This window comes from Aspergillus aculeatinus (genome assembly GCF_003184765.1).
Source record: "Aspergillus aculeatinus CBS 121060 unplaced genomic scaffold BO66scaffold_1, whole genome shotgun sequence".
NCBI classification, from domain to species: domain Eukaryota; kingdom Fungi; phylum Ascomycota; class Eurotiomycetes; order Eurotiales; family Aspergillaceae; genus Aspergillus; species Aspergillus aculeatinus.
In genome coordinates, this window is record NW_020291470.1 from 822,406 (window position 1) to 845,259 (window position 22,854).

Below are 22,854 nucleotides of genomic sequence, written 5' to 3' on the forward strand. Positions count from 1 at the left end.
CCCCCCTCCCCTCTCCGGCACTGCCTCTGAAATCACTCACTCCCTCACTCACTCCCTCACTCACTCCCTCATTCTTCATTTCTCAACTCACATCCCCTTCTTCATCTCCTCTTCTTCTTTCTTTCTTTCTTTTGCAATTACAATACTCACCACTCTTGTCCTTCCTTATTATTTCCTTTCTTTCCTTTAATTCCTCAATTGATCCTAATCTTATCGCTCGAACGGCAACGTTAGGTGGCCGTTCATCATCGCACCCGCCCGCTCCCCGTGGCTCATTAGCGCACTGCCTTCGTTTGTCGCGCCTGTCGGGCCTTGCTTGTTGCGCCGCAAGGACCCCCCCCCCCAAAAGCATCGCCCGCTGCCTGGTCCCGAAGGCTGAGCGATTGGGCTTGACTATCGGGTTGGCCCGCATCCTGATTCGACGCACAACGAGGTCACCCTGCGTCGGCAACGCGTTTGTTGTCTGGCCGCCTTGTTGTGGTGACGCTGTTTCGGTCGCACCTCGATTCTCCTCTCGGGACGACATCTAGCTGCATTCTCAACCCTTCGGCTCCATCAGCAATCTCGATCCCCTTCAATCCGCCTTCCATTCGCCTATAGACGCGTCACTGCGTGGGCTTGCCGACCCGACCGCGCGCTTCCCTTGTGTCGCTCCACTGCCACGCTCCGTCCGAAGCCACGGTATTTGCGGAGCCAAGTTCGCTGGTCGGCTCAGTAAACGGAACTCATAGCCCAAGGACTCGACCTGAATAAACCGTCAGAACATCGAGCGCAAGCCGGAGGATGATTCAGAATTGATACGACGATACGAATACCGAGGCGACGAGTTACGCGGGATACCTACGGCACCTGAGTCTTGTCTTCAAGACATCAGACCGCAACTGCGGCGATTCTCATCCGACGGTTCACCACAACCTCCTCGCACTGGAACACGATACTGCCCCACCGGATGATAGATAACGAAGTCCCGCCAATATGTCTACGGTCGAAGATCCTTTCGTCTCCCATGCCAGGGAGGGAATCGCTTCTCGCGATTCGCACAAGTACTCCTCCTTTGACACCCAATTGTTCAGCCTGAATGCGTCCTCCCCCGCCCAAGCCAAACGGGCGCTCGAGGCTCATCTGGCGGAAACCGAGCGCCGACTCGAAGAGGCCGGCAAGCTGGGAACGGCACTGATCGAACAGCAGAAACAGCTCGAGGAAAAGCTGCGGGAAGTGGAGCAACAGCAGGAGGAGGGCCAAATCGGCCCGGACCTACGTCGCAAGCTCGTGGATCTGGAGAAGGAGTACAATGAAATTGGCCGCGAAACGGCGCGCGCATTCCTGGCCCCGAAGCGTCTCGCCAGCGGTGAAGATGGCCACTTCGGAACTCCGCATGAGCAAAAGGTAGGGCGCATTCATTTTGATGCTTCTTGCACACGGCTAATGACAATCGTTGTTAGTCACCCATTAGCTCCGCCCTCTTCGCCGGCCAGGCTACCAACTCGCCCAGTAAAGTCAGCGTTCCGTCACGAAAGCAGCGCAATCAGCCCTCCAACCGCGTCCATGACATCGAGTTCGCCACCGAGATTTCTACCTCTCTCCTCGCACAAGTGCGCCAACTGCAAGCTCTCCTTGCAGAGCGTGAGGACGCCCTCAAAAATGTGAATCTCGAGAAGTCGCGACTCGAACTCGAGGCCGAGGGGTATGCTCAACGAATCAGAGTACTCGACGAGAGCGAAGAGCGCTATAAGGACGAAAACTGGACACTGGAGACTCGAACCCGCGAGCTGATGACAGCTGCTAAGGAAGCAGCCGACCGAGAAAGCAGACTCAATAGCAGCCTGGGTGCTTTGGCCACGGAGAAAAGCGCCATGGAGCGGGAGCTCGAGGATCTGAGACAGGCCAATGCGAAGCTGATCGAAGATCACACTGCTGCTCAGAAAGCCAACGATGCCGAGATTCACGTTTTGCGTCGCCATGTGCATGCTGGTGATACCGAGAAGCTTGCGCTACAGCAGAAACTCGAAGAATTGAACTCGCAGAACGAGGAACTCGCCAGGGCAGTGGCCTTGCGCCTTCGCCAGCAAGAACAAGAGCTTTCCCGGGAAGTCCATCGGGATCAAGACTCAGACGACCAGGAACATTCGACGCCCGAGAACTCCCCGCCGCCGTCTCCCAACAAATTCACGCCGCGACACAACCATCTCGAAACGGAGACCTTGAAGAGTTCGCTCGGTCATGCCCACCGCATGATCCAGAATCTCAAGAGCACTATCCATCGCGAAAAGACCGAGAAGATTGACCTGAAGCGCATGCTGCAGGACGCCCGCGATGAACTTGAGACGAAGCGCCGAGAGTCCGCTGCGCCAACCGGTCCGTCCAGCAAACGCCAGAAGACCAAGCCTGACCCTGCACGCAAGGCCGCACGGCCCGATCTGCTGGGTGCTGGTCGAAAGCGAGCGGAGATTGAAATCCATGAATCGGACTGGGAAGACAACGCTACCGACGCCAGTCCCTCTCATAAAGCCGCTCTCAAGGCGTCCCGAGCCCGTATGGGAGGACGGTCATCTGAAGAACCGAGCGATGCGTACCAGACCGCTACCGAAGCCGACGACAACTTTGAAACAGCCACCGAACGAGGAACAGCCACGGAAAGCGAAGCCTTCCAGACTGGCCTAGAAAGCATGGCTGATGATAGCTCGGATAGCGGCGAGCTCACGGAGACAGACGACCGGCTGCAGAGAACCCCACGCGGGCGCGTGTCCTCTTTTACTATGACCAAGACCCGCGACAGGAAGGCTTACGAGAGCACTGCCTCCAACTCAAGTGACGAGGACGTGATCGATGAGGAAGGCTTCCCATCGCCTAGCCAAATTAGTCCTAGGTACAGGGTGAGGAACAAGAGGAGTATCGTGAGGAGGATCCGTCCTTCTGGCGAGGCTCCCATGGCTTCCAACAGCAGGCCCTCCACCGCTCGCGAATCTCCAGCCACAAGCTTCATGCAAAGCTCAGCAAGCCCAGAGGGACAGAGCCTCTTCATGGAGCTTGCTGAGTTGGATGGTGATGATGACCAAGAGGGTGACTTTGGACCTCCGATGCGCTTCGACACGGCATCACAGGCCTCGACTCCGCGCATTCTCGCCGCTTACGATTCCAGACGGCCATCAGAAGCTGTTCTTGATACCATCTCGAAGCCCCTTATGGTTGACTCTGGTATGATGACGGATCCATGGGAGCCCGCTGTGCCTGCTGCAGTCACTGCTGTGCCTGCTGCAGTCACTGCTGTGCCTGCTACCGAGGAAACGGTCAACAACGCACCAGTGTCTCCCTCGAAACCAGCCACATCTGATGTCGGCACTGCGATGGAGCAAGAGCAAGCGCCTGAACTGGTGCACGCTTCAACTCAGTGGATCGTTCCTGAATCTGAGGCAGTTATCGCTGAGACCCAGAGAGAAGTAGAGCAACCATCTGCTCAGTTGCAGTTGGAAGTCTCATCTGTCTCTTCTGAGGAGACTGTTCCATCTCCGCCGAGGCGCCCTCATCTGGACACTGCGTATGCTATTGGAGTCACGACAGAACCCGCTGCATCCGTCATTCCTGACCCGCCAAAGGTGGCATTGTCTTTGATCTCCTCCGCTTCTACTGAGCCAATCGTTGCGCGTGTCCCTCAACCCGAACCCGTCTATGTTCCCAATGTGGCGATGTCGACACTTTCATCTCAACATACCCTGCCTGTCGGGGCAGCCCTCCCTGAACCTGCGCCAGTGGTCGTCTTTGCTGAACATGGCACCAACACTGAGAGTGTGGAGCTCACCGTCTCACCACTCTACTCTCTGGACACCGAGCCTGTCGTGGCCATTCCCAAACCTACTCCGGTGGTCGAGCCTGTGATTATTGAGAAGCGCGTCGAAGTTGAACGGGAGCTTCCACCGCTGACTCTATCGTCGATAGTCGCTCAGCAGACGGAGCCTGTCCTGGCAGTAATTGAGCGGAGCGTAGACCCAGAGCCCGTGAACATCGTGGAGAAAGCTCAGGAAGTCGAGCTGTCAGAGCTAGGTGTATCGTCAATCTTCTCGCAACAGACCGAGCCCATTGTGGCTACTCTGGACGCACCGGCTGAGCCGGAATTGACAGTTGCGGGTGAGCGAGAGATTGCCGAGCCCAAGCTTCCAGATTTGAATCTTTCTGTCATTGCATCGGAAAGCACGGAACCAGCTACACCACAGTTGCACGAGGCACCAGTGGTTCAAGCTCCTGAAATCTCACTGTCTGGGGTGCGCGCGGTGGAAACGACCCCCGTCAAACATGTCCCGACGGCTGTTGTTGTGCCCCCGGTTCAGCTGACCGATGAAAATGCGCCACCGGAGCACAGCATGCAAATGGTCAAGGGTCTCCCTGCTTCCGAACTGCCATTGCTTCTTGTCAATGATGATAATCCAAGCAACAATGCGGCTAGTGGTACAAACGGAACGCCAGACTCCACTCTGCCTCTAAGCACCATTTCTGGCAATGTTGCCCCACGCCATACACGACAGCAATCAACGAGTCGGGTGGAACGGGCTGACCAGGGCGCCCAAACAATCCTGTCGTCGAAGCAGATTGACCAGATTCTCATGGACCGTGTCACCACCCGGCCACTGTCTCCTCCGGACAGTGACAAGGCCAAGGAGCAGAACACCTCACCGTTTGCCACACCCCGAGCACGCACTCGTCCCACTCATCAGTCCTCTCAATCCTCTCTCCCATCCCATCAGCTCAGGCCGGGCAGTTCGCTTAGCCATACCTCAAGCATCCATAGCCACCCCCCTTTGCCCACCGACCACAAGGAGGCTATCATGGCGGCCGAGAAACGATCATTGGACCAACGGCCATCTTCTCCGAACTTGATGGGCCCGCCCCTTGCCCCGGCCTCCGCTCACCGAACCAATGTGAGCCAGCGGCCGCGAACTCCCAACGAGTCGGGACTCCAAGTCAACTCGATGTCTACCACGACCTCCCGCGTCAAACTCAGAAGCGAGAGTCACAGTCACATCTCACGGAGGTCATCGGTGTCATCCTTTGCTTCTGAGATCGATGAGCGATTTGCTGCGCAGCCCATCGGCCCTCAGGGTTATGCCGCTGGTACGGACCCGAGGATGATCCAGGCTATCACGCAAACGATGATTGGCGAATTCCTTTGGAAGTACACTCGCAAGACTGTCACTGGGGAGGTCTCCAGCACTCGACACCGACGCTACTTCTGGGTTCACCCCTATACACGTACGCTGTATTGGAGTGCGCAAGATCCCCAGACCGCTGGCACACGTGAATTGAAGACCAAGAGTGTTCCTATCGAGGCTGTCAGGGTCGTTCCTGATGACAATCCTTATCCTCCTGGTCTGCACTGCAGGAGTCTGGAGGTGGTTAGCCCAGGCCGCCGGGTTCGGTTCACAGCAACCACCAGCCAGCGGCACGAGACGTGGTTCAATGCACTGTCGTACCTCCTGCTGCGCAATTCGGCAGAGAATGGCGAAGAGCATCAAAGCAACGCTTCTTTGGAAGACATCGATGAGTTCAATCCCGAGTTCCGCTCACGCTCTCGCCAGACCTCGAGACTCTCCTTTTCCTCTTCGCGCAGTCGGAATGCACGGAACTGGCCGAAGGAGCGGGCCGGCTCCACCATCTCATCGCGCCGCACATTGACGCCGGGTCGATGCTCTCCTTCGCTTGCTTCGCCCTCGTCCTTTACCGAGCAGAGGAACGGGTCTAGCTCCCGCCTCAGCACGATCCTGAACACGACGATCAAGGGGTCATTTGGCCGCAAGGGTCCTCGTTATGCCAGCTCGAGTGTCCATGAGGGAAGCATTCACACCCGTGACAGCCAAGATGACTTTCGGCACACGATGGAGAGGCAAGAAAGCCAGGGTGACCGACTCGAGAATGTGCGAGCTTGTTGTGATGGTATGTATACCCCTTGACTTGTCATGACAGTTCACCAGCTAACTTGACCAGGCAAACACGATGTCAGTGCCTTGTCTAGGACAAGCAAATATAGCCCGCGGGTGAACCGGATTCATTCCCATCATTGAACCTCCACCTTTTGGAGTTGAGTCGCGTCGCGCGTCGATTGGCCGGGCTATCCATTGCCCTGAATTTTCGTTCTGCACGAATCTCTTTCATTGCATCGCCATTGTCATCGTACTTTGAACCCCACGGGAGTACCTTTATAATGTCTGGAGTCTGAATAAGTGCACACTGAGCGTCTGGAACTTGCATACCCTTGGTCGTCAGGGGCGAACTTGTCTCGTCTTGTTTTTTCCCCTCCCCGGGCTCCCCTCTTTGTCTCTCTATATTTACTCTATTTTAATCCCCACGCGGGCGGCACTGCAGCCCCGTTCATCCCTCCTTCACCTCCTCCTCCACTCTCGGTGCCCGGACGGCTTCTTGATATTCTTGTCATTCTTTTTAACCGTGTTTTTCCTTTTGGTTTATTCATTGCGCTACGCTTTCTTCCGTCGCATGAAAACTACCCACCACCTAACTTATAACCAAACCAACTTACAAACTTAACCTAACCACCTACATTTACCACATCCCACTATTGACAGTGACATGTTTTTTTTTTCTTTTGTGGATTAACTCGTGGCTTGACTGGCTTGAGGCAACTGACACTGACACTCTTTGAAAGAAGGCATTCTCCTGCTGTATTTCCCTGCTGGGCTGACTGACTGACTGTATACTCGGAATTCCTTCCTGCCACTAAATAAATTGCCACATGCGCACAGCCACGAATGGATCGTGGTTGATTGTAGTTGTGTTCTTGTAGGTCTGTAATGTGTGATTGATGTGTGTGTACTTCGAGTGAGGGAGGTATGGCTTACATTCGGCTCCGAGCTGCAGTGCACAGGCATATAACAGGGAGAATTGTCTCTCCCACTCAGGTAACGAATAAGCTATGGTCTAGGTAAGTAATGCAGCTATGGTATATTCGTAATTCAAGGTATTGTGGTATGGCTGGTTGGATGTATACACAGATATAATATATCATCGTAATCAATGCAAAAGGGTATCATAGGTCATCAAACCATAGGAAAAACAAAAACAAAAACAAAAATAGTATAAGAGTAAACAACGCCCTCCTGCAGAAGAAGAGAATGTCTTCATCCACCAACCACATCCGTTCCACATGCACCTTGCAGAGGACAGGACAGGGCAGGGCATGCTGCATATATAGCCGTACAGCTCCGCTTCTATTACCCACCGAGCCCCCATCTCATCCTCTCTCATCAACCCCAAACAACTTGAGGCATTAAATGGGGGTCAACTAAACAGGCTTCGCCCGCCCCGCCGGCCAGAAATCAAAGAGATCCAGGGCCTCGCGGGTCCAGGGCCCTTGGTCGAAGGGGTCGTCGCCGGCGGGGTCTGGGATGGTTGTATGGTTGGCTCTGTGGACAGTGGTGGTGGTGGCTAGGGCGGTGGGGTCGGAGTAGGACTTGCGGAGGCTGGTGTGCGTTGGGATGTTCGATCTTGGGTTGCGGTTAATGGGGTTGAGGGGGTTTGTGTTTGGTTTTGTGGTTGTGGGAGTGTGGTTTCTTGGGTTGGGTGGGACGCGTGGTGGTGCGGTGATTAGGTCGTTGAGGATGGTTTGGGTTGAGGTCGAGGGGGTGAAGTCGTGGGGTTTTGGTGGAGTGGCGGTGGTGGTTGTGGGTGGTTGTGCGGGGGGTGGAGGGTTTTTGTTGTTTCTGGGTGGTGCTGGTACTGGGGCTGGGGCTGGGGCTGGTGCGGATGAAGCTGGTTTGGCGACTTTTCCACCCCCACCGGGGAGTAGGGCCGAGTACATGAGTTTCTTGCGTCGTTTGCTGGTCGAGAGTCGGAGAAGGACGGGTGGCTCTTCTGGCGCTGAGTTGCTCTCTTCGCGTGACGACGGTAGTTGTGGAGGATTGCTGTTCGCATTGCGGGTTGCTTGTCGTTGTGGTAGAGGGTAGCTGCTCTCTTTGCGTGACGACGGTAGCTGTGGAGGATTGCTGCCTTCTTTGCGCGATGCTTGTCGTTGAGGAATAGTACTCCCCTCTTCGCGAGACATGCTCTTCGCTTGTACACTTGTCCTCGAGTCGGCTCTTTGTCGTTCAAGATCGTGGCTCTGCAGCCTTGTGGATGTAGCGGTAGCGGTAGCAGCTGGATTCGTCACCAGCGCAGTCGACGAACCCGTCAGGTCCACGACCGCCGGCCGCGGTCGAGGCTGAACCGGCTGAGCCAGTACACGACGAGTAGGGACCTGCTGCAGCGCGAACAATCCTCCTTCCACAGCACCCGAACCCAAACCCAGACCCGACCCGTCAACCCTCTGCCGTTTCGCAGCACGCGCAGCCGACAGCTCTCCGGCCCCGCGCTCCGGACCTTGCATAACTCGCGTCGCAGCCAACCCCGAAGTCGCCAAACCCGAGCCCGTTCCCCCCAAAGCCGGTGTTGTCTTCTTTATCCCCAGCAAATCATTCAAAGACCGCATAGACTGCTGCTGCTGCTGTTGTGACCCCGCCAACGAACCCTGCGTACTTGCAGCACCAAACCCCCTCTTCCCATTCCCTCCACCCGCCACCCCATTCAAATGCGAATTGGGATATGAATGCGACAGCACAGCCCCCAGATCCGTCTCCGACCGCCCCACCGCCTCACAGACCTGCACCAAGACGCCGCGATCCAGCTCGAGCTCGTCGCCGTCCTGCACGGCCGCGTCCTGGCGCCAGTGCAGATCGCCGATGAAGTTGCCGCTCGTGTCGTAGGCCATGATGCGTTTGTTGAAGGTGTGGTAGCGCAGGTACCCGTCCTGCCAGCGTTTGGCCTTGCGGCGCGTGTCGTGCGTGAAGAGGCAGCGGTGTTTGATGACCGGGGCGGTGTTTTGGGTGAGTGGGGTTGTGAATGGGGAGGTGGTGGAGGATAGGCCGGAGGAGGAGGGGGGGAACCCCGAGGGGGTCGGGGTGGAGGGGTAGGTCATTTTGTATGCTGAGGAAATAGGTGGGTTGGTTAGTTGGTTGGTTGATTGTGAGGTTGGGGTGCGTGGTGCTGCTGTGTTGCTGCTCTCAAGGTGGTGGTGGGGGAGGCGGAAGGGTCTGTCCAGGGTTGGGGACCCTGTTCTGGGGGACCATCGGATTTGTTGTGTTCGAGGTGAGGTGGAGGTTGCGGGTTGAGGGAGATGCTGCAATTGCCGTAGAACCGTTGGTGATGGGTTCGAGTGAAGGAACCTGATAAGGTGGTGGTGGTTGGAAGAAAGTTGGAGAAGCGGACGCGGAGAAAAGATAAGTTTAAGCGGGAAGATCGCGGCCGAGACGCGCCTGAGGCTGTCAGTCCCGTGCCCGAGCTGAGTATGAACTCCTGTTTACCGTGCGTCTCTCACTGCGTGTTCAACCCACTTCAGCGCCAAATAGCGTTAGAGCATCTTGACTGTTACATATGATGATCAAAGCAATATTCAAGACATAAAAGCATCACGAATCAAGCGACTCCTACAATGCATGTGATTACTGCTTTTAACTTATACTCTCCTCGACCACTGCCCAATCACTCCACATAATTAGCCGGAAAACTCCCCTTTACTCCCCTCAGCTCCCCCTCCCACCAGTCGTCCGTGCTCTCCGTCTTCTTCAGAACACGGATCCGATCGCCCTCCCGGAACGACAAATCACCCGCTCCCTGGCCCCCAAAATCATACAGCGCCGTCACGAAGAGCGCATTCTGAGAATTCAGGCGTGGCGGTGGAGGTGGAGGCGGCTTCTTCTTGCCCGCTACGGAAGACACTGCCGCACGGGATGGCGAGGGAGATGGCTGGCGGTTGCTGCTGTTCGGGCGGTTGAACTGATTCGCTCTGGACGCAACGGAGGATAAGCCAGGAGATATACCTGCCGCCGCCGCAGGCGACAGGGAAGATGTCGATGCAACGGGGGTTGAGGACGGAAGTTGGATGTTACTGCCGGACCGACTGAAGTAGTCCGCACGGGCCGCAACGGAAGATAGCCCGGGAGACCCCGCTGCCGCAGCCGATGCTGGAGAGGGTGAGGTATGCTGATTGTTGCTGCTATTTCGACTGAAGTAGTCTGCTCGTGAGGCGACGGAAGACACGCCCGGCGAAGGGGAACGGATATACTCGGCCGCAGAGACGTACGATTCCGCTGCGGGAGACGAGGCAGAGGTCTGGGCCACTGATGCTTGCGGGGAGAGATGGTGACTCGAGCTCGAGGGTAGATTGAGTGATGACGTTGAGGCGGCCGGCATGCTCGATAGCTGCGGTTTCGGTCGAGGTATGGGTTTCGGCTTTGTTTCGAGATTCGGTCGGGGCTTGGTATCGTAGGCGGGCGGTGGTGGCATGGGAGGAAGCTTTGTCTGAGCAGCCGGAGGCGCTGGAGGCGGGAGCTTGCGCTGGACCGCGGCGGGATTTGGGGAAACGGGCCGTGGGGGTTTGGGGGGCGGCGTTTCTTCGTGGGCGCCAGGTGAGCGGCAGTAACTAGATATTAGGTTCGTAGGGCGACTGAGATAATTATGACCGTTGCGTTGATGTTCGTCCACCGGGGACAGGCGAACGGTCTTGCCGTTGGCGATGCTAGCGAAACTTTCGACTTCCTGCTGGACGGGCAGGTGGGCGCGCTCCCAGTCCTCGACGATATGCTCCATTGGCGGCGCGGGGACCGGGAATTGTTCATCCTGGCTGTACTCCAGCACCACGGTGTAGTAATGCGCCAACATATTGTTTTGCAGCTCAATCTGAGTGGCCAGCAACCGGGGGAGCAGGGAGAAGGCAGCGGCGATCAGCGGCGGGAGACTGTGCCGGAGGTGCTCATCCGCAGCGTTATAGTCCTGCTCCTGTCAGACCACGTCAATGCGAGGCAAGAATTGGTGGAGACCTACCTCTGTTGCTTTAGCAAGGTCACCCTCAGCCTTGACGAGGGCTGCATTGTCGCGATCCGACCGTTTCGTTTTCTTGGTGTAATTATCCACGCGACTCTGGTAGCGTTCATAGTCGAGCTGGAACAACCCCAATCAGCATGACCCAGTTCAGTTACAAGTGGCTGAGAAACACACCTTACGATCATCCCGCTTCTTGATCGTCTTCTTCATCGGAATCAGGTATTCCCTGGCTTGGGTTGCTGGCTTGATCATCCGCTCGTCCACGGCGGTGATATCGGCCAGCAGCTCTCTCCGGAGCTCCTCGTATTGTTCCCGAAGCTTATTTGTCCGAGCCAGGGTTTCCCGTGGCGTCGGGGCCGCTTTTGGACCGGTGGAGGAGTCGGAGGAACCGAGGATCGGGGCATAGAGGGCGTTGAATTCAGCGAGCATGCGATTTTGGTGGATGAGAAGCGAAGACCAGGCATCGCGCCATGCGCTGGTGAATTCGATGATCTGAGGGGAGCGAGTGACGGCGGGTGGCCGAAAGTTAGTTCCTGTGCTGCTGCGGGGGGGAGAGCTTGAGCTTGCGTGTTTACATACTCGGCCCAGAAGCTTGTCAGCTTCTTCGAAGTCTTTGAGCAGAATCGCGACCTGGCTTTCGTCGGCGGATCGCTTCATGAAGCGGCCAAATTGCCTTTGCATGGACTGCATCGTGCCGCGTGGCCCCTCGGGGGGAAAAGAGGGGAGCGAAACGAGGGGAACGGGGAACGGGGAACGAAGGGAAGGTTCACTGGTGGGCCATCTAGAAGGGGGGGCAACAGTCTTAAGGAAATAATAGAACGCAGTAAAAAGAAATCTGTCCCTCCTATGTCATCAAAAGAAGCAAAGGAGAGGGAGAAAGAAAAGAAAAAGAAAAAGAAAAAAGGATGCCAGTTAGACGCAAGAAAGAGGGAGCGCGGGAGTAAGAAGATGACGCAGCCACAAGTGGAGGAGTGGAGGAGGAAGTGGTGGTAAGTTTACTTCCTAGCAGTTACTCCTTTAGTTAATGTTTCAGCCTGGCTGGGCTGGCCGCCATTGTTGTCCCTTTCAGTCCCTTTCAGTTCCTCTCAGTCCCTTTCAGCCTGCTTGGCCCGCCGCTAAGCAACTACTAAACACCAACACCTCCCCTGACTCTTCCAATTGACATTGACTCCTGTTTCTTCCTGAACACAGAGAAAAACAGATATAGCAGATAAGGATATTCTGAACCCATGGCACCAACATATACGGCGTGTTTAATTATCCATCGCTCATAGCACTAACTATCCATAGCCACCCTGAAGAGCATGCATACATACATCTATGGAGGAACATAAGCCACGGCTCGTAAACAATCCATCAGCACAAGGTATAAGTGTCTTTTTCAAAACAATATCTCCAGAACCAAAATCTCTAGATAAAGGCACTCACAGCACCCCCATCAGTCGCTTCCACCCCAGCCTGGCGTCGTCGGCTCTCCAAAAACATCTCCACCATACGCTTGCTCGATATTGGCGAGCATGAATTCGGTGATGGAGTATCCTGACCCTTGATGTCATGATAGTCGCTCTCGACTTTCATGTTCTCATTGGTCAGCTGTCGGTGGTCGCGATATCCTCGACCCGTCCGATTATGCAGGGACTTAGAATCTCGCGCTGCAGGGGGACACCTGGCCGGATGTCTGCCGTACGTGGCACTCGCCATCTTCTGAGATGATACCCCGGATTTGTCTCTTCGCGGTGTGGGTGACTCAGGCATCCGGAAGCGGTTGGTTGGAATTGTCTGCATGGGCGACAATGCAAAACTTTCCCTGCGAGAATCGATTTGACTCTGGAAGGGGCCATACCTACCCGCATGGTAGGTAGAGCTTGGAGATATCGGTCTGGAGGGCAGCGGCGGGGGTACCGGTCCGTCGTTCTGATCTTTCTTTGTGGTCACTACGGTTTGAACACTTGACGACCGGCTAAAGGGACGCGAAAAGTTGCTAGTCGAAGTGACCTTGCGATCCGACCACATATCGTCGTCGATGAAAACACCTTGAGCTCTCTCGATCCAGCGAGTAGAAGCTTGACCGAACATATCGTCCTCGTCGCTTTGGATTTGTGCATTCTCGCGATAGTGAGATTGGATGGGGTTGAGATTCTCAATCTTCGCAATCTCCGTGTGCATCCATTGCTTCCAGTCCGCGCTTGGCCGGGCCGATGCTCGACGTGTTTGAATTTCCGGATAGAACTTCGGGGAGCTGTAGGTGGCTCGGTGAGTGTCGTAGATTGTAGCCGTTCCTGGCTCGTCGGGGAATTGGGAGGGAACCTCGCCGTTGCTTGGATCGAGCGACTTGCCGCCGGTGGAGCGAGAATATACACTGGGAGAGTCGGAAGCTGCGTCCGGACTCTGTTGGTCGAGGGTGTCCAGGTGTCCGGTGGCTACCTCTGTAGGCGGCTTGCTAGCCCTTGAGAGTGCAATGCCCTTGTTACCAGAGATCAAGGAGGTGGTCAAACGATTCTTGTCAGGACAGGAGGACTCTGGGAGGCGTTGAGTAGGACACTGTGACCGCCGCGGCGGAGTCACCGTACCGGCATCTGCAGTGATGAAGGACTTGGATGATGGGATGGATTCATCACTCGGAATCATCCGAACGGTCTGCCCATTATGACGCACAGCTACTGAGGCAGCAGGCGTCGGGACGATGCGATGCTCTTTGACATGACCAAAGGCAATGCTTTCGCTTGCATCCGGTGCCTTGCCCTCGCCGATCCTTCTCATCAAAGCGGAATACAATCGTTGGCTGTCAATCTTGCTGGTTGGCCTGACAGGGCTACCGTGGGAGATGGGGCTGTTTTCATAGGACGGAGCCCCTGCAAGGGTCTGTTCCGAATGAACTTTCTCTTCAATTACCGACAAATGGCTTCGACCACCAATGTTGCCGGTTACAATAGTGTTGGCAACGGTCGAGTCTGCCCAGCTTGTTACGCGAGAGCGGCTCGTAGCCAAGCTTTCTGAGCTTTCGGCAACCTCGGCCGCTGGATACTGCTTCGGTTGTACATTGGCTTCAATATAAGTCGTGAGTGGGGTGTGGGGGCTGTGCGATAACCAGCCAGTGCTCAGTTCGTTGGCACCTGTCCGTGTTTTGTCCTGGCGGGATGGAGAGACCCCCTGCGCCTCGACCTCGCCCGCAGATGGTCTTGCAAGACCCAAGACCTTCTTGATTCCTTTCTTGATGGACGAAGAGAGAGATCTGGCTTTTCCATAAGAGTGAACGCTTCTGGGCTGAGGAGCCGAAGGCGTGCCGGCAGCAACCGCAGCTGATGTGGTCGGACGAAGCGTTTTCCTGAATGCTCTATGCTCTCGACGAGTCTTAGGAACAGACAGCCGCGGCTGTTCCGTCTGAGGGGAGTCGTCGGCCGACTGCTGCTGAAACTGACTGCGCGCCAGGTCAATTGCCGTGTCATGACTCTGCACATGGCGCAGCGGACCAGCCGACGGCTTTTCTCCGCGGAGAAAAGACATTGAACGCCGCAAGGTGCCATACGTGCGTGTCGTTCGCGAGGTCTGGTCGCCCTCACTAGTCGTAGTATCGTTCAAGGGGGAGCAAAGTCCGTGAGACATGCGTGAACAAAGTTGTCCAGTGGAAAACATGGACCGCGACTTGCGCAGACGTCTATAAGACGAGGGCAGAAAATAGTCTTGGCTGTCAAATCCTTTGAACTCGCTTATGGAAGGCAGCGTCGCAGACGTGTAGTCCTCATCGTGTGGGCTGGAGTCCGTGGTGGCTGAGGGGCGAGAAGATGCGCTGTCCACGGGGACATTGCTTGCGTTTTGCCGTGATCTAGTATATCGGTGTCTTCTCGAGGGTACTGCCATGCTTTCAGGGCCGCCCAGAGCGTCATAAGAGCACTTGGAGCGCAACATCGCGAGAGAGGCAGCTGTCGTGGCGTGTTGTCGCGCAACAACAGGATCGGAGGCGTCGCTGGAGACGGAGCTGCGGTGGCTTCGCCGGACGGAGCGCGCAGATTTGGATCTTCGCAAGCGATCCATTGTTCTCACGACGGAAGATTGCTGATTTCAACTGGAAAAACTGCGAAAGTACCTATATCAAGGACTTGTGATACTCGCTAATTGATATGTGGCTTGGAAGAGTGACGCTCACGGCGGGTGGAGACTGTATGCGCGTGGATGCCATCCCGCTAAGGAAGGGACGTTTGAGCGATTGCATTTTGGGAGATGAGGCGAGTTAATTGCGCCTTCCTTAAACCTCCTACGACCTTCCTGAAGCTCTTGCGAAGCACACATGGTCTAGAGGCGTGAATCGTGGTGCTGTCCATATGGTTGCGATATAAAGAAGTTGTGAAGTCAGACTCGGGAGCTCGCGATGTACCGTACCCTCATACTTGGTGGCCCATTGTTTTGCTTACAACTTATATCTGATAGTCTCCCAGACAATCGTTGCAGCAATTGAGCTTTGGGCTAAGATGCACTACCGACGCCTCAAGAAGGTGTTTCCTCAGAGATCAGTAACCACATAATCACCAAGAGACCTCTATTTACTGCCGAGCATCAATTGACCAGCCACAACGACATGAAAGCTTACCTGATCACCGTAGATATAGCAAAAAGCACATGTCATCCAAATCGTTATACCAATCCCCAACCCGCCAAGCCAGACAACGACCGCAGACACCAGTATCAACCTTCTCGCCCATACTGATCAAGAAAAGTCTAGAACCACCGTGGACAGGGATGAACCCCACCGCCGCCTCGACCGGTCTCGACCCTGTCCTCCACTCAGCTCTCACATGATAACGACCCAGTAGCCCACTGGACCTATAAGTTTACCAATATTCCATACAATTATACCCCATCAATCCATCCACCCCCCTCACCTGTCAAATCCCACCGTCAAAGCCCCAAGCTCCAAGCTCGAACATCCCAGCACCTCTCTTGATCCTTGCCCAGTGTAGCCCACATATACCCCCAAAAACCAAACCCCGCCAACAACCGGGGCCCGGAAATACTCGAACCAGTAAACCCGGCAGTGCCCACTTACTTATACCCAGAAACCCGCGAGCTGGACCTCAGCTTAGTAACTATGAGTAACATTATCTCCCCGCCCAGTTTCCCGCATCTTAAAAGATGTACCTACCGTACCGTCTACACTCCCCAAAGCAACACCCACCACCACACCACCCCCTACAGAAAGCATCTCTAAAACCAACCCAACACCCCCAATCTAGACCCCTCCAATTCAGCCACAACCCCGAAGCACAGCGCAGCGCAGCGCATTGCATCGCCCCCGAGACGAACGCAGAGCAGATCATCTGCAGCCAGCCATCCAGCCATCCAGCCAACACTGACCTACCTGTCAGGCCACTAGCCATTCAACCAGCCAGCCATCCAGCCAGCCAGTCCACCCGCAAAGCGGGAAGACCAAGGCAGGTCTAGACGCCGATCCTGGCTGCATAAGCGACACACCACCCTTCTGCGGAAGATAACACATACCATGTACAGCAATAAGACGTAAGGAAAAGGATGATCTGAGCGCCACCGGCCGCCACAAGTCGATGTCAGTGTCAATGACGAGTGGGGGGGTGCGTTGTGCTTACTTTGCCGCAAGGGCTGTCACTTACTCATACTACTGGTCGTTCTGCGGCGTCTCGCGGGTGGAAGGTGACATGCACTGGACTGGATGTTGAAGTTACAGTACAGTAGGTGGGTCATGCACAGTACATGTAGTTCTCTGAGGGTACCAGGTAGCTGCCGCTCTGACTCTGTGCAGCGGTGAGGGAGGGGGCTTTGGTGGTAGCCACTGCATGAGCCGAGGCTTTCTTTCCTCATACCCGCCGGCATGGAAGTGCATCATCACTCCGACCGGTCCGTCCAACCCACCTGCATCAGCTTGATCATGTTCCAAAAGGGCCGTGGCCCTTTGCCCCGCATTAGTTGACGTCAAGGGGACCACGAAGCAGGAAAATTGACAGCGACGTAGACATCCACATTGCCAGTAGGTCTAATGGAGCATTTGCCGTTTGATTGAATGATGACGATCAGAAGAGGAGGAACGAAGGACGACAGGCTTGTCACACCACTTACCAGCATACTCATCGAATGTGCCAGACCACCGGGAGGGAGCGGGTACCAAGTGAGGGAGGGGGGTGGGAAGACGGGGGAGGGCAGTTAGTGGGGACCGGGTAGCAGATGGTGGATCAATGCAACGGTTGACTTACCTGACCGGGTAAGTAGGAACTTGGAAGATATTTCCTGACATTCTGCTAGGCTTGACCCGACCTCAGTTACTTTGCGTAGCGGCGGGCTGGGTAACCCGGCTGTAGTGGACTGTACACATCCAGAAAATGATTGAGTCGGTCAGTACGGAGTACTGGTCATACCGTGTCGGGAGACTGAGGCGATGCTGTACTGTTGGTTGGGTTATCCGTGTTAATGTTGTTATTAAAATAATAGCAGTATATATACCGGGCTGACACGAAGGCAGTGCAGGCTACCTACAGATAGGAATCCCAAGTCGGTGAGCACGGAGTACGGAAATCCTGATTCGACTAATTCCGTGCTGACACGACTTTTCTCTCTTGTACGGGCTGGGTCTCTTGCACGCGGCGGGTGATCGGAAGACCAAGACCAGGCAAGGCAAGGCAAGGCAGAAGACAAGCTGCAACGGTCCGGGCAATGCCGAGCGGGGCGGGGTCACAAGAAGGGAGCTGAGGGGGAGGAGGAGCCCGGGAATTCGTGCGTTGCGTTGCGCGCGCACGCCCACTCACCCAAAAACGAATGACAGGTGACGGTGACGGATAATAAGTTACGGCGCACGGATGGTCCTCGGGACTGGGTCCTTACTAATGGTTGATTCATGATGACTTCGACTCCCAGGCTACGACGACGGCAATACCACCGTACTACTCTGCAGGGTTCTTGGCTCGAAGGACCGGTCACATGGACAGTCCAAAGGTACACTACTTCCAAGCAAGTGGTGAGATGCTGCTGCTGCTGCTGCAGGCATCACGGGCTCCAAGACGGAAGGGATCAGCTGCTCACAACAGACCAGCGTAGAAACATGCAGAAGCAAAAGTAAGAGAGGGGGAAAACAGGGTTCAAGGCAGATCCCGAGATGTTCATCGATCTACCGAGGAATGGTGTCACCATACATCACCCATCACCCAACCCGTCCGTCTGCTCACTCGGTGTCCGTTTCAGGCATCTAGTAGGGACCAGCTAATAGGTGCGAAGTTCGGGCTTTCTTTGTCAAAGACAGCTACCTACTTTCGAGACACGAATCATGATCATAGCAAAGGGAAAAAAAGAAATAGGGTATATTCAAGTATGACAAGTAGAAAAAAGGAAGTACCTTGGATCGTACAGATAGCCGAATTGGGTATGGGTAAATCGGCCAACGCATATTACAACAAAGAAAGCAGCGGAGACATGACAAAGAGAAGAATTACAAGACGATGTCAGGATGAAGTGATGAAGTCGCGATGATGACCACGCACAAAGGTAGGACCAGGGGATAAAGAGGGGAGTCAAGGATAGTGAGAAGGAAGAAGAGAGAAGAAAAAGAAAAAGAAAAAAAGGAAAAAAAAAAAAAAAAAGAATTCCACCTGCGCCCACTGCCCGCCCGCAGCAGAGATTTCCAGTTGCGTGCGCGCCAAGTTGACTTCTCTTCTTTGGCGCCATCCAGAAGATCGACTGATCATCGTGAAGACCGAGAGATACTCAGATCCCTGTCGTGTCTTTGCTGTAGACCAGCGATAGACCATTCCGGGACTCCCAAATCACAGTCAACCCGCATAAACCACCCAGTAAAACAACCCAAAGGAACCCCTGTAGACCCAATGCTGTGACTCCGGTTTGCCCATGCGAGACACGATGACAAGAATCGCGTCGCAGAGGTCCATGCGCATTCCAACTTTCGGAAGGGTCCGTCGGAAATGGCGATACCACGTTGGCGAGTGATGGCGGGCGATGGCGGGCGATGGCGAGCGCGTAGCCAAGCAAAGAAAAAAGAGGCGTCCGACCGTTGCAATCGGTCGAGATGCGACAAAAGCCGCTCTCACGCCGCTCTCAGCCCGAAGATGATCGATCCAAACTCCCAGAAATGCATTTCAGTCCGAGCACATGATTAAGATGCAAAAGAAAAGCGAAGCAAAAGTGGACGAGGGCACAAGGGCCTCCGGGGATCGGTCCCAGCCGGCAGGACCCCTGCCATTCAATCGATAGAGATCCGGGAGATAATCCGTTGCGCCCCTGCCCGTCGCAATGTTGCCATCAGGTCATTCATCATGCGCAGCGGTCGATCACCTCCTTGTATGGTGAGTCGCTCAGGATCTCCGACGGCAGGGCTCGACGGTAATCTCTGGGTTGGGCGAAGGGAGAAGTTGATCGAGGGTGACGGAGCTTCAATTGCTGTAGGTCCATGAGTCAGTATAAGGTGGGAGTAGGAGGGGAGGAGTTGGGCAGTGGGCAAAGTAAGCTTCCGGCGGGGACGAACATACCACACAGTCGGGGCATTTGCCGCCATTAATGTTCACACGGCCACGGCAGCCACGAGGATAGTTGGCACAGGAGAACATGGTGATTATCGGACGTCGAGTCGAGTGAGTGTTGTATGAAAGCAGGTGTTAGAGGTTGCGGGATGAGAGTACTAGTCACGGTTGACTGGAAGGCTGGAGCTGAATGAATCCCGTCAAGGGAGCTTTTTCTAGGGCTGGGGATTTGGCGACAACTTTGAAGCGGAACCAGGCCAAGTTAAAAGGAAACCCCAGAAAAAAAATCCCAGAAGATCCGAAAAAAAAAATAGTCCAGAAAAGTAAGGGCAGTTATAGATAATAATAATCTTAGGACCTTAGGACCCAAAGGAAATTAGACCCAATTCCACGCCACGGGGCAATTACGTCAAGATCGCAAGGCCGTTGTCCTGCAGCGACACCAGCAAGGGGGGGGTGTTCGATTGTGAGTGGTTTGGTGGAAAAAGGAATCGCAAGCGCCGCGCCGGGGGTCCGTTGAGGTTCTAGCGCTGAGGTTGGGCTGCGCCACTAAAGTGGGTGGTGGTGGTGGGATGGGGCGAAAGAGAGACAAAATAATAAAAATAATTATAACCCCAAAGAAAAAATAAGCAAAATTCAAAATGGACGTGAAGACCACTGAAAATGCAACCGTAAAGGAATGAAGGAAGGGATGAAAGAAGGAGACCAAAATTGAACGATCAACGATCAATAATTATCAGTGTGAAGAAACTGAATCGACTTCAAGGGCAGAAAGAAGAAACGGAAAATAAAGGTAGTTAATTGCAGAGATAGGGATCTCAATGATTTATATCCGTTGTTTGATGGAGCACGGGAGATCTAGTGTCAAGATGCGAAACAAGCCAGCGAGTGTTTGGGACTAGGAGAACTTGGACTGTAGGCGAGAGAGACCGAGTACGAGAGTGGTGAGGAACGGGGAAAGAGGGCAGTCCCGTCGTCGTATGGCTAGTTAGGCATTAATGACAATCAAATCACCGCAATTGCAAGGACAATATAAAGCATGCTCTGCGAATGGTCCTCGCAGTCCCGGCCAGGGAGATTAAAATTTGGGTTCCATGCCATCTAACGGGCCACGGGACGGGGAGAGGGGGCTCAGATGGAGCCCGGATTGTATAGAACGATGATTCTGATGCAGTCAGTCGTCGAATGAGAGGCACCAGTTGCACTGCTGTACGAATCGACCTTCAATGACTTCTTGGTACCTGAAGTGGTCCCGGTGACAAGTGTGTGTGGCAATGACGGGGCTGGCCAGGTGCAGGTGCAATCAGGCGAATCAACATTGTTGACCCAAGGCAGTCGTAACAATCCTTCGCTTGAGATCCTGGGCATCACTGATGGCATCGTTATTGGTAGTTTGGTGGCAGCCAAAGTCTCAACAGTGGATTCCGTGTTTCTCGGCTGGATGTTCGAAAATGATCCAGAAGGGAAGACAAGAGAGGAGAGACGGGAGAGAAACCCAAGAGCCCCAAGAAAATGTTAAAAAAAAAAAAAGGGAAAAAGAAACCGAACAAAAATTCCCCCATTCAGTGAATTATTATCTGTTTCCCCTCCCATAAAAGTTCCAAGACGTGCCTCACATTCTGCCCCCATGTAACAGCTTTCACTTAACGTCTCCGCACTGCTGGCAGAATCAATGACTCGCAGGTGATTTTTGCTTTTGGCCCCTGACTGACATTCCCTCAACTGCCTGGTCTACTAGCCGGGAAAAGGGACAAGCAAGCAGAGACATGATTGCAGGGCGGCGTGGGCCCTGCCCTGTCAGAATAATTAATTTTCTTTCCTCAAGTTAACCTGCAGCGATGATGTTAATAATGCTTTGTGGGTGTGGTCAATACTCGATAGACTCCCAAATTCTACTGCTAGGCTAAAGCATACTGTATAGTATGTAGTACTTGGATGACGGGGTCATCGACCAGCCGTCATGCATCATCGGTCAAGGAGTTTCGGATTGATGAGGGTTATGAGAAGCGTAGCTTCAGAGTCTGGATCTTGGGCCGAACCGTCGCACCAAGGTCGAAGTTTCCACAGTTTCTGGAACGTCGACTAAGCTTCCCTTCTCCTTTTTCTTTTCTTTTCTTTCCCCCCCCCTCTTTTTACCCTTTTTCCATTTGCCAGCCTTTGCTTTCCCACCGTCCACACTTTTTTCCCTTTCCCGTTTTGTCTCTCTCATTTTTGCCCCCTTGGGTCTAGTCCCTTTAGGACGGGGGGGAGTTTGTAAGTCTGGGCAGCACCAAGTCGGCTTTCGGAAAACACGGGATATGTCAATCCATTGACGAAAGGCCTGCCTGCCTGTCCTTCTGGTCGAAGATCCCTGCATGACATTAATGACGGGTTACTTTGGCTGAGCGAGTCAGAAGGCAGGGTGGACTGACAGAGATGGTACCGAGCTTTGTCCTTTTCGTCTTTTCATCATCTCATCATTGAATTTTCATTGAGCATTGAATCGGACACTCATATCGGCAGATCATCTGTTCCACCCGCTCACACACAACAAGGATTCTCGTCCTTTCCCTTTCGGCCTTTCCGTTTGGCTGGAGCCCAGCTGGAGCCCAGCTGGAGCCCAGGCCAAGAAGAAGGTAGAGGTAGGCAACCAAGCAAAGAAGAATTGTACACTAAATACGGAGTAGTAATGCTGATGCTGACTGCATACAGTCCATCTTCTTTGACCACGGGTAAGCAAGACTAGGCCGTAAGTAACCGCGGTCCCAGTCGGTCGGTCAGCGATTGGCGATGATGGTTGGCTGAAGGTGGAACAGTCAGCATCCGCCGCCGCCGTCACTTCCAGCAAACCCTCAGCTTGTAAGCCGTAAATCCGTCTAATCCTGGTCGATTGGCATGAATGACTGCATGACTGCATGATTGCATGAGGCTAATAGTCCATAAGGTACTCCAAGCCTCCAAGCCTCCAAGCCTCCCAAGCCTCCCAAGCCTCGAAGGAAAGTGTTCAACGAGAGTGCAGGGATCAGTCTGCAACTGATTGGTTAGTTCGTCTCTGAGCCTCATCTTTTTTTCTTTCCGAGGCAGAGCACATCCTACGGTAAGTAAGATGGATGACACCTGGAAAGGCCAAATCCTTAATCCTAATACTAAGGTAAGGCATTCCGGCGAGAAGGTCCAGAACTTTCGGCGAGCAACAATCCACGGGCGATCAAAGGTGATTACACATATGAGTCTTAGCTGGCAAGGTCACTTGACCCAGCCTGATCATGTGCAACCACTCTTTGAGGGACAATTCTCCGTAGCAGTGTTCCATGGGCTGGATGCTTGTGCAGTGCTACAGTACCTGGACGGTGATGGTAGTCCATGCTTCGGCTGGATGTCACAATCGCAATCCCTCATTCCCGACCAGTTCCAGAACAATCAATTTCTGGACCTCGGAGGGCCTCCACCCTCCCGATTTGTTTTTTGACAAACAACATATCCTATCTACATACCTTGCCACATCATCCCGGCATTCCGCATCTCTCCC

The 22,854-nt window shown here is 54.3% G+C and overlaps 7 protein-coding genes across 7 annotated transcripts; 3 read left to right on the plus strand and 4 right to left on the minus strand.

Moving 5' to 3' along the window:
- Positions 1-753: 753 nt before the first annotated feature.
- Positions 754-6,305, plus strand: BO66DRAFT_7396 (putative nuclear migration protein (ApsA)). The gene is made up of 3 exons (XM_025653553.1): positions 754-1,386; positions 1,443-5,922; positions 5,974-6,305. The coding sequence occupies exons 1-3, from the start codon at positions 976-978 to the stop codon at positions 6,048-6,050; spliced, it is 4,968 nt and encodes a 1,655-aa protein (XP_025509199.1). The 5' UTR covers positions 754-975; the 3' UTR covers positions 6,051-6,305.
- Positions 6,306-6,943: 638 nt separating this feature from the next.
- Positions 6,944-9,206, minus strand: BO66DRAFT_7404 (DNA helicase ZGRF1-like domain-containing protein). Its single transcript, XM_025653555.1, has one exon. The coding sequence runs from the start codon at positions 8,951-8,953 to the stop codon at positions 7,286-7,288; it is 1,668 nt and encodes a 555-aa protein (XP_025509200.1). The 5' UTR covers positions 8,954-9,206; the 3' UTR covers positions 6,944-7,285.
- A 109-nt stretch (positions 9,207-9,315) lies between these two features.
- On the minus strand, positions 9,316-11,812 carry BO66DRAFT_467113 (uncharacterized protein). Its single transcript, XM_025652532.1, has 4 exons — positions 11,437-11,812; positions 11,032-11,349; positions 10,858-10,974; positions 9,316-10,806 (listed from the first exon to the last, which is right to left on the minus strand). Exons 1-4 carry the CDS (start codon positions 11,545-11,547, stop codon positions 9,517-9,519), a joined length of 1,836 nt encoding a protein of 611 aa, XP_025509201.1. The 5' UTR covers positions 11,548-11,812; the 3' UTR covers positions 9,316-9,516.
- A 162-nt stretch (positions 11,813-11,974) lies between these two features.
- Positions 11,975-15,334, minus strand: BO66DRAFT_387311 (uncharacterized protein). The gene has a single exon (XM_025646270.1). It carries the CDS (start codon positions 14,887-14,889, stop codon positions 12,268-12,270), a length of 2,622 nt encoding a protein of 873 aa, XP_025509202.1. The 5' UTR covers positions 14,890-15,334; the 3' UTR covers positions 11,975-12,267.
- Positions 15,335-15,818: 484 nt separating this feature from the next.
- BO66DRAFT_7517 (uncharacterized protein) lies at positions 15,819-16,415 on the plus strand. The gene has a single exon (XM_025653566.1). The coding sequence runs from the start codon at positions 15,985-15,987 to the stop codon at positions 16,291-16,293; it is 309 nt and encodes a 102-aa protein (XP_025509203.1). The 5' UTR covers positions 15,819-15,984; the 3' UTR covers positions 16,294-16,415.
- Positions 16,416-18,664: 2,249 nt separating this feature from the next.
- On the plus strand, positions 18,665-19,028 carry BO66DRAFT_7476 (uncharacterized protein). The gene has a single exon (XM_025653563.1). It carries the CDS (start codon positions 18,792-18,794, stop codon positions 18,984-18,986), a length of 195 nt encoding a protein of 64 aa, XP_025509204.1. The 5' UTR covers positions 18,665-18,791; the 3' UTR covers positions 18,987-19,028.
- Positions 19,029-19,140: 112 nt separating this feature from the next.
- BO66DRAFT_433461 (uncharacterized protein) lies at positions 19,141-19,433 on the minus strand (the record flags this gene model as incomplete). The annotated part of the gene is made up of 2 exons (XM_025650695.1): positions 19,141-19,266; positions 19,356-19,433. 2 exons carry the CDS (start codon positions 19,431-19,433, stop codon positions 19,141-19,143), a joined length of 204 nt encoding a protein of 67 aa, XP_025509205.1.
- Between the last annotated feature and the right edge of the window lie 3,421 nt (positions 19,434-22,854).